The 14301-nt window shown below is 40.0% G+C and overlaps 2 protein-coding genes across 3 annotated transcripts; both read left to right on the forward strand.

Annotated features, from left to right (window-relative positions):
- Positions 1899–6625, forward strand: LOC109228069 (clusterin-associated protein 1-like). The gene is made up of 2 exons (XM_019393251.1): positions 1899–2238; positions 6399–6625. The coding sequence occupies exons 1-2, from the start codon at positions 1899–1901 to the stop codon at positions 6623–6625; spliced, it is 567 nt and encodes a 188-aa protein (XP_019248796.1).
- LOC109227380 lies at positions 6218–13467 on the forward strand. 2 transcript variants are annotated; one of them, XM_019392524.1, is made up of 11 exons: positions 6218–6918; positions 7989–8091; positions 8204–8433; positions 8527–9371; positions 11022–11118; positions 11401–11529; positions 11951–12006; positions 12125–12170; positions 12307–12506; positions 12940–13068; positions 13159–13467. In XM_019392524.1, the coding sequence occupies exons 1-9, from the start codon at positions 6782–6784 to the stop codon at positions 12332–12334; spliced, it is 1671 nt and encodes a 556-aa protein (XP_019248069.1). In that variant the 5' UTR covers positions 6218–6781; the 3' UTR covers positions 12335–12506; positions 12940–13068; positions 13159–13467. The 2 variants fall into 2 exon arrangements, with proteins under 2 accessions (XP_019248069.1, XP_019248070.1); XM_019392525.1 differs by having other exon boundaries at positions 13022–13068.

A 14301-nucleotide genomic window follows, 5' to 3' on the forward strand; every position in this document is an offset into this window, starting at 1 on the left:
GTGGGAGGCTACACACTATCAGGCGGGACGACTGTGCCAGGGTGGACGTTATATATATGGGATGGCTAGAGCAGCAGGTCCATACTTGGGAGGAGCGAGGTCACCGTATTACGCCACCACCTACATTTACCTAGGAGGCCACTATTTATCTGTATACGTCATGGTACCGCCGTCACACCCGACTGATGATCGGGAACCCCATTCATGTGCTTGGCGATCGTTACAGACAATACGCCGGGAGGCACGAGGCACTGGTATGTTTTTGTGGCTTATTAATATTTTATAATTGTGATATAGCGTTATTTAATTAATATTTTAAATGTTTCACAGGCTATTGGGCATCATCACCTCTACCAGATGGGACAGGAGATGCAGCAGCATGTCGATAATCCTGCACTCGTTGACTATGGCCGGCGGGTGGTCCACCTGTGGAGGGACATGATGGGGATTTTAGAGATGAGGCTCTTGGAGATGATCAGCCGGGTTATGGACCTCAGGTAGATGAGCCATCCAGCAGCATGCCGTCGTACAACCTTCAGCTATCTCTTCCAGCATCGCACGTCACCCCGTCAGGAGCATTGTCGATCACGGGTACATTCGACGGGGATGTAGACCAGTACTTTGCATGCCCATCTACCGCAGCTGAGGATCGGCCCACCCGGGACGTGGATGGCAGGCGCAGGTTGAGTTATGCCTCATCCCCAGCGGTTGATGCGGATCTACCACAGGCGCAGGTATGTTTGTATTACTTTAAAATTTCAATTTGTTTTCTTTTCCTTAATGAGCTGACATTAATTAATTTTTAACTTTCTTATGAAGGTTTCGTCCCAGCCCATCTTCAAGGCCACTACATGCTTTAATGAGGACACCACAGATGCATATACTCAGGCGGCGGACGAGACCACGGTGAGAAAATATTTTTTGACTCAACACGTACAATACAAATATACTTTTTCACATCTAAGATTACTACTTGTTTTGTAGGTTGCTGACGGCCCGACGGCCTATTCTTCCGATCCTGCCAGCTGTGGTGTCGATGCTGCTGCACATCCACACATAAAGAGGCGGCTTGATGACGATGATCCAGATAGTGTACCCGGGCGACAGGGGATGCGACTTAGGCCGGCAGCTGCACTGAAGCACACAGGCTGCGGGACTCACTGATTTACTTATGTTTTTACTTTGTGTAATTAGTGCATTATGTAAATAATGGTAACAATTATCTTTTAACAATAATGTTATTTTAATTGCGTTTGAACAGCAATTTAACTTAAACAGTACAACACAAACACAAAAACAAACAGTAGAACTAAAAGGAAACATAAAGAAAGCAGTTTTTTGACATGGATTTCATCTTTTTCAGAACGATAAGACAACTCCAAAAAACGTAGTACTATACTGCGAATTAATTATTACATTTTTCTGCAAGAAATCAGTTTTTTTCACATGGGTTTCATCTTTTTCAGAACGAGAAGACAACTCCATAAAACGTAGTACTATACTGCGAATTAATTATTAAATTTTTAACGACAAGACAACTCCAAAAAATGTAGTACTATACTGTGAATTAATTATTAAAATTTTCTGCAAGAGAGCAGCTTTTTTCACATGATTTTCATCTTTTTCAGAACGACAAGACAACTCCATAAAACGCAATACTATACTGCGAATTAATTATTAAATTTTTCTGCAAGACAACAGCTTTTTTCACACGGTTTTCATCTTTTTCAGAACGACAAGACAACTCCATAAAACGCAGTACTATACTGCGAATTAATTATTTTGTCTCGCCTATAAATAACGGGATCATTGTAGTTATTTTGTATGCTCAAAATTTACTAAAAGCAGATATTTCATTAAAAGTAAGTTTTTTTTACCAAAAGCAAATATTTCATTATATGGCTCAACCTCTTCGTCCACCACAATGCTACTGTGGAAAATTATGCATGATGCAAAGTTGTTGGGACGGTGGTGAAGCTGGACGCTGCTACTGGCACTGTATGAACCAGTTTTACAAGGTTCCGGGCGAACCTATTTGTGAGTTTGAGGAATGGGTTGATGAACCATGTTATCAGGAATATTACAAAGAAAAACTGCAGTTTCTTCATAATATGTGTTTACGCCAACAGGAAACACAAAGCGAAAGCGATAGAACTATTGCAGAAATGAGGGCGAAACTGAAGGAGGTGGAAGAAGAAAAATTGAAAGCACAATGGAATTGTGAAGCACAAAATGAACGTAAAAAAAATATAAACGGGAACTTGCGGAGGTGAAGGCGAAACTGAAAGAGGTAGAAGAAGAAAAAGAACAACTGGAAGAACGATTTAAATGGTTGGAGCGGAGAGCAAATGGCAACCTGGACTAAACATTGGAATGTATGTGTTTAGTGTATTTTTCATATTTCATGTATTTTTATTATGTTGGCCTGCTACGTTTGTGTTTGTGCTGTAGTAATGTTTTCCTTGTTTGTTGTACTAAATTTTATTTTAATTGAAGTGGAAGTTAAGTTTAAGTGCTTGTGTTGTTATATGAAACTATCAAACCACGCTTTACATATTATATTTTCCTGCAATTAAACAGCTTTTTCTTCACTCATTCCAGATTGTCGAACATAATTTTATTTGATATATATTGCAACATACACAAGTACAAACACGTATTACAAAAACAATACCAAAACAAAAGACTAGGGGTATCCTTGATAGTTGGGTACATTCGACGAACTTGCACCAGGAGCCGGATTACCACCGCCACGCACACTATCTGAAGGACATTTACGACGGCCGTGTCCAGTTTGCGAGCATATGCCACATTTACGCGCATAAACGGTGTCACCAACATCCATTTGGTTCCGTATACGCGTTCTCTTTTGCACTTGCAGCTTGCGCAAATAGTCCTTGTTACATACCATCTTAAAAGGTTCCGGCGGCCAATAATGCTCAGCACCTAATGGATGCAACTTCCCACTATACGTGTCTACGTATGCAGCAACACTGTATTGCCTATCAATATAGTTTGTTGCCCCATATCCAACTTGTTGAAAGCACTTCAACGCATGTGCGCACGGCATGTGGTAGATGGTCCATTTCCCACATGAACACAACCTTCTATTTTCATTCACCGTCTGTAGATTATTCCCACGGTGTCCGCGGATCGGTCTTAACTTCAAAAACACCCCGTTCATGATCGTACTAAAGAAATGAATGCCACTGTGCTCGCCTCCTGGACCTTTCAAATCTTCTCATGGGTATTGGCATAAATTCAACACCCCTGTCCATCAATGCCGATGCAGCTGCATGCCTTTCAACAAACCTCTTCGCACTCTGTTTGAATGTCATGCGGACCATGGCAGTGACAGGCAGTCCACGGGCAGACTTTAACAAGCCGTTGAATGACTCCGACACATTTGTAGTGAGGGATCCCCATCGTCTGCCACCATCAGCATGCAATGTCCACATGTGAAGCTCATGTCGCATCAACCAAGTATAGGCTTGTGGATCTATCTGCCGGATCGCTTCCATGCGCCTCGTGAATTTGCACTGCTGGTGCTCAGTTGCAGCCATCCACATTAAGTCATGCAAGGGCTCGTCAGGAAATTTCTTCTGGAAATTGGCCTTCAGATGCCTCACACAGTAACGGTGGTATGCATATGGTTCATGCCATTCAGCCAAGTGACGTACAGAACTTAAAATACCACCATGCCGATCAGATATTAGACAAATACCCGAACACTGTTTGACAACGTGCTGCTTCAAGTGGTTTAAAAAATGCGTCCACGTCTCTTCGCTTTCGTTGGCACAAATGGCAAAAGCTAGTGGAAATATTTGTCCGTTGGCATCTACTACAACTGCAATCAAAAGCTTAATATCATACTTTCCATAGACATGAGTACCGTCTATGGAAATTACAGGACGACAATGCACAAAACCATCAATTGCTGGTTTAAATGACCAGAACACATAGTTGAAAATATATTCCGGTCTGTCCGGACTCCGCTCACGCCTCCATTCAACAACAGTCCCGGGGTTAAAGTGTTGCAGTGCGGCCATGTACCTGGGCAGATTTGAAAAAGACTTATCCCAGTTGCCATAAATAAGTTCAAAGGCACGTTTGCGACCGAGATATGCCTTTCTTTTGGTTATAGTACAACCATACTCCTGGTGGACGGCTGTAATACACTCTTTAATCTTGAACCTAATGGACACTTTCAAATATGGAATCAAGACAAGAGAAATCAAGTCCACATCCAAGTTGAAGTGATTCTCATTGAATGTGTCCATTTCACATCTGTGCTCGCTAATAAATTTACCCACTTTCCACAAACCTGATTTCTTCTTGCTGGTACGCAACATCCAGTGACAACCCATAAACCACCTACGGCATACAGCCTTGTATACCTCCGTAGTTGACTCACTTACCGTCATCTCACGGCACTCTGTTATACTGTAGATTTTATAACCCTAATTAGGCGAGCTTTATCGGGGAAATACATGCCCTTTGTCAGAACAGCTGGTCTAGACTCATCCCACATTGCTGACCGAATTTCGTCATCATCCCTTGTGAGGGCATCCACGTTCGGCATACTTGGCAAATTATCAAGGTAGGGAATATTCCGCTCATGAAATGGCACGTGGGACTCGTACACTCTTTGTCTAGCGGGAGGTGGAGGAACATGCTCCCTCGTCAGCTCAGGTTCAACATTCACTTCCTCCTCATCATCACCCTTATCATGGAAGGGTGTGTCATCCCCAGACTCATCCGCATTGTTGTCATAATCACTATCATCTTCCTGACTCTACGCATCAGCCAAATCACGAGTCAATACGTCGTCTTGGGCAACTGTGTGAGGTCAGGAACATCAAGAAGCTCGTTTTCACTGCACAAAAAGAACAAAATTATAAGTTACCCAACTACATAAATACATTTGATATAGCTATATCAATTTACTTACAAGTGTCTTGACGTTTCGTGATGGATATTTTCTTGTTGGTGATGACTCCCGGATGGACCACCGTGCTCCAATACTCCAGAACTACGCATATTCCAACTAGGGACGGGGTCATAACTTGTAAAATTCATATCCGGACGGTATCCCCTATGAAAAATATAAGTGTTAATACAAATCCAATTAAAACATAAAACAAACATCGCTAAAGCGCAGTAAAATTGAAGTTTACCAGTCGTCTTGTTGATTATATAAAGTCGAAAAATTATTTTGTGGCTGCTCATTCGCCGGTGGTGACAAGTTTAAATCAAGGCAAACTCTTTCATCAGCAATCTCTCCGGCAAAAACTGCTCCAGAATAACTACCCGATGACTGGGGGTTATCCCTACTATGCACGCCCTCATTATTGGGAACGTCTTCCACTTTGACGTACATTTCCAATAATTTTATTACAATAAATTCCCTGTATTCATCCGGAATCCGCAAAAAATCTCGAAGAGTTTCATCATCCTCGATGTTAAACTCAGAATAATAAGCAAACCCCTGCGGAGTCACTGAATACAGAAACCTACCGGTTACTTTAAGGTTAACTGAACGCTTCCTCACCCTCATTTTTTTACATAACAACGAAACCAATTTATCATACTCCATAGTAAGCGGTAATTTAACATGAGACTGTGGAGGTGAGCTATAACTCACAGAGTTATTCTCCAGCACAACCTCACCACCCCCCCCCCCCCCCCCCCAATATAATGAAACTCTTATTTTTGACTCTTCAGACATTGTACAAAAATAATTGATAAGAAGAAGAGAGAAGTATGAACGAAAGTTAAAAGTTTGTATTGAATGAATTTTCATAAAACTGAAACGCCTTTAAATAAGGCAAGTTCGAGCCTGGGGTGCATAATTTTTTTAAGGAATTCGCAGTACAATAATACGTTTTATGTGTTTGAATTATTGTTATGTTAGTTAATTATTGGTGGGGCCAACTCAGTAATTCGCAGTACAATACTGCGAATTAGCAAAAAAAATATTTTTTATAATACGCAGTACAATACTGCGAATCACTAACTTTTTAATTGATTCGCAGTACTTTACTGCGAACTACTTTAACGGCTAAAATTCTATTAAAGTAATTCGCAGTATAGTACTGCGAATTATGTATTTAAGTAACTTTTTTTTTTAGTAGTAAAAACTTGTTTTTTTGTCCCGAAAAAACATTAAAGTCCCAATCAGAACGCGATACGTCTTCGATCTTTTCCTTATTTGTACTTTGCTGACGACCCAAAATATCCTGCAAAAAATCAACTGATGTTGCCCCCTCTCAAACTCTAGGTTTTTCCATAGCCATACCTTAATCCCGCGAAATTCAGATCACATCCCCCCTAAACCCAATATTTCATTCAAATTCTCGTCAATTTAGGGTTCTTTTGTTGATATTATTGGTGTAAAGTTTGTTTTTTGGGTGTGTTATTGATGATGGCGGGAGTGGGAGAAAAAGAAGTCGAGGAGTACGAGAGCGATCCGGAGGAAGCAAAGATGTCGTTGAAGATGAGGAGGAGAGAGGCAAGTAGTGATGATGAAGAAGAGAGCGAAAAGACAGAAATGCCCTCAAGGAGGATTGACGACTCTGATGACGATTCAGAGGAAGGACAAGGCGCTGCTGCTGAATACGACTAGGAAGACGAATTAGAAGAAGAAGAAGAGTATGTGGAGGAAGAGGAAGTTTATGATGAAGGTAGTGTGAGTAATGAAGAAAGTGCTGTTGAAGCAGAGGCAATATTAGGTGAGGAGGATGAAGTAGTAAAGGAAGTAGTGAGGGAATTGAATTCGGGGATGGATGATGGCGATGGCGATGGCGTTGTCCCGGGAGAGGCTAATAAACCGAATGAACCCTATTCTGTTCCCACTGCCGGTGCTTTCTACATGCACGATGATAGGTTTCGAGACAATGCTGCAGCTGCCCCACACAGGTCAGGTTTCCCCCAATTAGCTTGGTGTCGAGACATTGTTGTTGTTGTCGTTGTTGTTATATATTGAGAAATCTTATTTGAGAGAATCGGCTTGTTAGAAGTCAAGTAGAAATAAGTGAGCCAGTGAATATGTTGGGGAAAGAACCTTAATTTTATTTTTGACTTTTGTCTTGCACCTTAAACTAAATAGAATCACTTGCACATAATTTTTTTGGTAATGGATGATATGCTTTCATGAATTTAAGTTTGGTCTATGCTTAAATTGTATTGTCATAGAGGCTTGAGTGCATGTTCTCCCTGGGAATTTGAAATTATTAAGCTTCGATATGTTAAAGCAGCTAAACTTTGGTAACTTCAACATTCTTGTTTTTCAATTCTTAAACTTATGTGCTGATAGACGGCCTAGCAAGAGTAATTACTATAGCTGGTACTTTTTTTCTTGTATACTTTGGACAGTCAAAAAAGAGAATTAGCAGGGAGGGTGTGCATTGTTTTCTAGTCATTACGATAATATATGCGCCACCTTTCGTCCTAGAACTTGCTTTGCTAAATATTTTGTGTTGCAAGCAGATGCTGGCGGGAACGACTTATTATAGAATCCGGGGTAGCAAAGTAGTATGTCTAAAGGTAGAAAAAGGAAGGACTGCAGTTCTGCATCTGCTATTTCTTCTCTTTGTTGAAATATTAGGTCAGACAATAATATTATCTTTGAACGTAACGTGCTTCTTTTGCCCCTTCTAAGAGTATTTTTCTGCAAGGAGAAAAGGGCAGTTAATGCACTCAAAACTATATAAAGTGCTACTAAGTTGATTTACTATACCAGATTAATGGAACATTCTGCTCTCTCTCTCTCTCTCTCTCTCTCTCTCTCTCTCTCTCTCTCTCTCTCCCCCCAATTCACACCCTGTTTTGCTTGATGTTGTAAGTTGTAGTTTTGACTAACATTTTAATTTTACATTTCACTGCTTATACGTTTTTGCAACTTGTGATAGAAAAATTTTCATTACAAATAAGCTTCTGTAGTAATGAGAGAAATTTATACGGTTGTCCTATGTTACTTGTTTTGTTAGGCGTACATTTGGTGGAAGAAAATTATGGGAATCCAAAGATGATTGGAAATGGGGGCATGACAAGTTTGAAGAGTTGACCATGGAGGAGAGGCATTATGGAGAGGTGAGTGCTTTTAGTGACGTGCTATTTTTTGTGGCTTCTTTCTTTTTCCTTGTTTCCTAGTCTTCTGCGCATTAAATTGTATGGTCTTAAATTGTTCTTTCTAATTTCTCAGGGTAGAAGGACTTCAAGGGGTCGGTATCGAGGTCGTGGTAGAACTCGAGGGGCTGAACGTGGAACTTCACGGGGAAGAAGACCAGCCACATACATCAACGATTATAATCAGAGTACCGATAATAACCAGAAGATTCAGAACAATGCATCAAAAGGTGTGCGAGGTCGTGGGCCAAGCAGGTATCGACCATTATCTAAGGAAAACATTGATGCTCCTCCACTGAACAAGCGGTGAGTTGCAAGTCAGCTAATTTTCCTTTCGTCTCTTCCTCAATTTTCTGTTTAACCTTCAACCATCTTTCTCGTATTGAACTTTTTCTCCAGATCTGGTCAGTCAGTTGAGAAACTTTCTCATAATAGCAATGGCAAAGCATCTGCTCCTGTATCAAATTTCGAAAATGAAGGAATTACATCTGCGAAGCAAGGCTTTATATCAAGCTTGAATTATGCTTCTCCTCCATTTTACCCCTCTGGTCCTTCGACTACAGAAATTACAGTGACACACAAGAGGGAATTGCAAACCGGGACAAGCAGCCACCGTGCACAGCCTTCTCTTTTGGGCGGAAGTTCTGCTGCTGCACAATCAACTGCGATGTTGCGGGGGAAGGATGTGAGTGGCTCTAGCGGCATAGACAAATATAAAGTTGATGGTCCTATTTCTACAGTTTCTGGGAAGCTTCCATCCAGCTTACATATGCCTCCTGGTTCCTCATCAGTAAATTCTAAGCAGTCTCAGCCATTGAGAGGCCAAGGAAGAGGATTTAATACATTGCCACATATGAATTACCAATACCCTGTACCCAATAACCAAGGTAGCAGAGTTACTCAGCCAACCAAGGTCCACTCCACTCAGCGAAATTCTGCTCAAAGTCGAGGACAGCCTTCTTTGCAAGTTATCCAGCAGCTTGTGCAGCAATCTGGTACTGGATCTCAATCTTCTCCCCTGAAAACAGGACAAACTATGAATACCTTTCATGGAGAGCTCGAGTCTTCTTCGGAGTCGGGTAAATCAAAGAGTGCTATTGTTGCAAAAGGAAAAGGAAGTCTTCAGGGCACTGGAAGGGGATCAGCTCTCTATGGCGGAACACCACTAGTTATGGGCACACCTGGAAGCATGGGTAGTGGTCACGTTGATCAGAACTTATCTGCAACTCCACCGTATTTGCCAGGTAGACCTTTCATATCTAGCATCTATAATGTGAAATGCAGAAGGAAACTAGCTCTTTGTTGCGGCCAAACGCACACACAAGTGAACGCGGTCGACAAGTAATAAAGTGATAAGTAGGGTATAGTTCCCATGAGGACTTGTTATGAACTATTAACTAGATTAAACGATCCCAATTATCTAAGCAAGGAATAAACAAATTAAACTAAAAAGAAATAAATAATGAACTTTGAACAGAGGAAGAGTAGATTTTTATGTTACCAATGTGATGAAAACGATCTAGGGTGATGGGCTATCTAGCATCCTGTTGTATTCTTCAACCGATTCAACTTCTCAATCTATCTAGTTGAATAGTCACATGGTTAATATTACTCGTAGCATTCTACCGAAGTACTACTTGCCTATTCAGGTTAATCTAACGCCTATATTCCTATGGAATTAGAGTTAACAAGAACGCTTTTGTAATTCCTGTGTAATGACTAAGCGAGACTGTTAGTTATATCCCTATCCTAACCGTGGATCACTCCTCGAGGTACGGGTTCAGAAACATGCTCTACTCGATCCTGTTTGCAATCTAGAATTCTCTCTCCCGAATTCATCCCTAGATTCATAGATAGTATTCAATTGGTGATTAAGTAGTTGAATAATTAAACGCATGATTGAATAAATAAACTAATACGATGAATTAACAAGCCGAAATCAATATTCAAATAACAACGTTCATGAAAAAACTAAAACCTTAGAATGTGAAGTTTAGCTCCACATAGATATGATTGTTAAACAACAAATATCCAAAGAAAAAATTATTGGTTTGCCAGAAGAAAGGATGAACTCAAAGCTCCTCGGCCGTTCCTTACTCTCCTAGGTCAAAAGTTGTTTAAAAATCCTGTTTAGGGTTATTTATAGGTGTAGGAGACATTTACTTCAATCCCAAGTCAGCTAGGAGAACCTGTAGCGCTCGTCTTAGGGGATGCAGCACAAGCACCTTGACATCCAACTTCATGGAGGTCTTGTGATGGTTGTCGCGATGGCCTCACTTCACTGTCTTGCACGACTTGTAAAACCTCTTGTAGGCCACACACGCTTGCGATGCGAGCACTCTAGACGTCCCCTAGTAACTTCAGTTCTTCATGTGTTTCCAACTCCAACTAGTGCCAATCCTTCACTTTAATTCCACCTTCATCAAAAATCACTCCCGCATCAATTATGAATTAAACCACAACAAATATTCTCAAGATATGAGTCGGAAATATGCTAAAAACATATACTTTTAGCTGAATATCACTCTTGTTCCAAAATGCACTTCCTTATGTTAATTGTTCTGTAATGTTGTTCCGATGGAACAACAACAACAATAACAACCCAGTAAAATCCCAAAAGTGGGGCCTGGGGAGGGTAGTGTGTACATAGACCTTACCCATACCCCGAGGGAGTAGAGAGGTGGTTCTGATGGAAGATTTAATAAATCTGATTGTATATGTCCTGTACCTTTTTATTGAGAGAAAGTTAATAATATCAAATTAGCTAGGTTTCTTTTCCAGAAATCTTGCTGTGATTATATTGAGTCGAGTAGTTTACATTATTAAGGAGGATCACTTTTGTACTTCTGGATTTTCCCAGTGGAAGTTTTTAACAAAGTTATGGAATTTTGCAGTCATGCAATTTGGGGGCCAGCAACCTGGTGGCATGAGGGTTCCTGCTGTTGGCATGGCCTTCCCTGGATATGTTGGCCAGAACTCCGATATGACATGGTAAGGTTGTCTTTAACAACTGTGATGCTAATCAAAATATTTACAAAATGAAAGGGGAGAGTGTGAGGAAGTTGTCGCCTTGTACTTTATGGAGATTTTATTGCTGGTTCTTTCCTAATTTATACCCAGTTGGAGTGGCAGCTTTACCTATGCATAGTGGGAATGAATTATCCTTTCTGTCTGAATTCTTGGAAGTTAGCAGAATGAAACTATTCATTAATATGTCTTCATCGTCATGCCGAATGGGGTAATACTTAAATAATGCCATTTTCCGATCTCCAGGTTGCCAGTTCTAGCTGGGGCTGCAGGAGCATTGGGCGCAACATACTGTTCACCATATTTTGCTTTTGATGGTGGTTATCATGCTCGACCATCTGGTGGGCAGATATCATCTCTTACTGCTGCTCCAAGGTCAGTATATTTGGCTGTTTAGAAGATATTCCAGTTTTTTTTTTGTGTTTCCTTCTGGCTTGAGTTTCCATGTCGTACTTTGGTCAATATTGTTATTCTCATTCCTTTGGATCACATATAGCAGACTTGAAAGTTCAAGGGATTCATCTTGTCTGTTTTGACATTTCTTATGCATTGTGCTGGAAATTTTTAGTTTCTGGACAGTTTTACTTGAAGAGAGTTCTTGTGTCATTGCTTTGCAAGGTTATAGTTAAATGTCTCTGTGATTCATTTTCACCAATAAAAGTTGTTTCGTACATCCTGTTCGCCTTTGAGAAAGTACTTTCTTTTTTAATATGAATAACTGCAGCTTTAGATGTTTAGAGCAGTATTATAGAAAAAATAAGTTGAAAACCATCTTAACAGTTACTTCTGTCTGCAGCAAAGAGGATAGCGCCAGTAAACCAAACCATGAAAGGAAGCTTGAACAGAAGAATGGTATGACTGCTCTAATCATTTCCACTTTTTTGTTCTACTAGTTCTGCAAAATTCACTTAGGTGTTAAAAAATTTTTGCCTCTATATCTGATCTTGTCTGCCTTAATTTCATTCTCCAGAGCTAACTAATGATAATCCCGGACAGCGACAGAAGAACCCTCGCAGGCAAGCCTCGATTCCATATTGCTGCATCGAGATATCTTATTCCCGAAGTTCTTTTTTGTACAACTACTGTTTGTATATATCCTGTTTGCTTAACTTTAATAAAGATTCTGAGTTTCCTTTAATATTCTGGGCGCAGATATACAGAGATGAAGTTTGACCAATGAGCCAAAGAGTAATAAGCAGATTAAGATCATGATCTATTGTCATTACCGCACTTCTCAGGTGTTGCAAATGTCCAAGTAAAACTTGTGGTGTTGCAGCCTTTACCCAGGCCCTCTGTTAACTCCAATTGTTGATCTGGAGTATCTGGGGTTCTCATATATGGTAAAGCTGCAGGTAATGATTTGTCTCTGGGACTTTAATGACTGCTTTCTGTTGTGCCTTGTTTCTTGCAAGGTGATTTGGTATTTTAAAATGCTGTATACATAATCCTAACGGAGTATACTGCTTGTGTGGGATTTATTCCCACATCGATAAAATTATTTAACTTACCAAAAGAGATCCTCAAGGATTTGGCATTACTGCAGCAACTGCTCTACCCCAGTTTCTCAGCAATTTTTTTAATTACACAAGGGGTAGGGGAAGGGAAAATGGAGAAGGGGATTATAAGGTGGGAAATCGAACCTTCACCAACGAGGTGAAAGTTCAACTGAGACTGTTGAACTTGAAAGAAGTCATTATGGTTTTTGTGATGTAACATTATGCTCTCTGTTTAGCAATATTATATCTTACATTAATCCATAGAATGTTTTTTTTTTTTCCTCTTCAGAACCTATGTTCATAGTTGGAGTTTGCAATAGCCAATCGCAGGTTAACATAACTAACGCCTGCTCATGCTGCTTCACTTTCAGAGATACACTGCAGCTTGACAGGTGGCAGTTATCTGTTTGAATATATGGTAAGATATCAGAGATCTAAACGCCATGCTTTGATTGTTGCTTTTTAAAATTGAAGAAATAAGTTCTTTTACCTTATTTTTGAATCTCAGGTTCTTGTGGCTTGGGTTTCTTTGTTTCCCTTTTAGGAAACTAATGGTAAAGGACCAGAACCCAGAAATATTGTGCAGCTGTTTTCTTTTTGTGTGGGAATTTTATTTATTTATTTGCCTTTTAAGTATATGCTAACTTGTATTTTCAAGTTTCCAATGGTGGCCTCAATTGATTTCAGTCATTTCAGTAATTTGGTGAGTTTCTTTGGAACCCGCTGAATTTAAATGCTCTGTAGATATTCTCCGTTGGTACAACCCTCAACACCGAACACGTCGCAATATCCTTAGCGTTACCTACTTTTCAGTCCACTGGAGCATCATTAACTTGTACGAACTGCCTCATTTAAAATTAAATGGATAAATCTAAGAGGAAAGTAGATTTTATTATTCGCAGAAAGAATCTGTGATATTTTTAGGTGGGTCCCTGAAAAGCTTTCAACGACTTCTCTTTTTTCAGTTTATTTTTGTTAACATTCTTTAAACGAAGATATCATTTCTCTGTCGCTCTATAGAGGAAGGATATATATTGATCCAACTTCATCATTTTCGCACAAACCATAACAGATTACAAAAGGTTCTTTTTTCTTTTATCCCATGGCGTTATTCTTCTTTTTTAAAGTTAGATATAGGGGGTAGGGGAAGGGAATTACAAGATGGAAAATTGAACACCTCACAAGGTGAAAATTCAGGTAGTCAACCGACTGAGCTACTAAAATTTCCTGTGGCCTTATTCGATGATGAGATCTCCAATTGTGACAACATGAAGAATGCTGACATAACTACTCGATGAAGAGAACTGGAAAAACTCCAAATACGCAAAATACAGTAGTATGAAAATTATCCTCTTCTGTCGACACGATAGTACAAAGTATAGTTTTGGTAATTGCCTAACATCCGTGCATTACTTGTCTTATTTTCCTAGAAAGAAGGCAAAAGGAAAAGCCTTCCCCAGTTGTTTTGCTTAAAATATAGCTTTGCTCGCTCAGATATTGAAGAGTTAATTTTGTGTAATAAGGACTCTGGTGTGTCTCCCAGTTTTGATTGGAGTAAAAGCCTCTTGTTCCGTACATTTCAAGCTTACTAGGCTGGAACACGGATGCAGTCGATGAAAGTGGTTGTCATCGATATCTTTTATTGGGTGAA

This window comes from Nicotiana attenuata, chromosome 6 (genome assembly GCF_001879085.1).
Source record: "Nicotiana attenuata strain UT chromosome 6, NIATTr2, whole genome shotgun sequence".
In the NCBI taxonomy this organism is placed as follows: domain Eukaryota; kingdom Viridiplantae; phylum Streptophyta; class Magnoliopsida; order Solanales; family Solanaceae; genus Nicotiana; species Nicotiana attenuata.

Coding starts and splice junctions, on each gene's coding strand:
- LOC109228069 (XM_019393251.1), top strand. CDS start 1,899: ATGGCTCAACCTCTTCGTCCACCACAATGCTACTGTGGAAAATTATGC. Junction 2,239..6,398: donor TTGTGAAGCACAAAATGAAC/GTAAAAAAAATA, acceptor ATTGGTGTAAAG/TTTGTTTTTTGGGTGTGTTA.
- LOC109227380 (XM_019392524.1), top strand. CDS start 6,782: ATGGATGATGGCGATGGCGATGGCGTTGTCCCGGGAGAGGCTAATAAA. Junction 8,092..8,203: donor AGGAGAGGCATTATGGAGAG/GTGAGTGCTTTT, acceptor CTAATTTCTCAG/GGTAGAAGGACTTCAAGGGG. Junction 12,171..12,306: donor CGACAGAAGAACCCTCGCAG/GCAAGCCTCGAT, acceptor TTCTGGGCGCAG/ATATACAGAGATGAAGTTTG.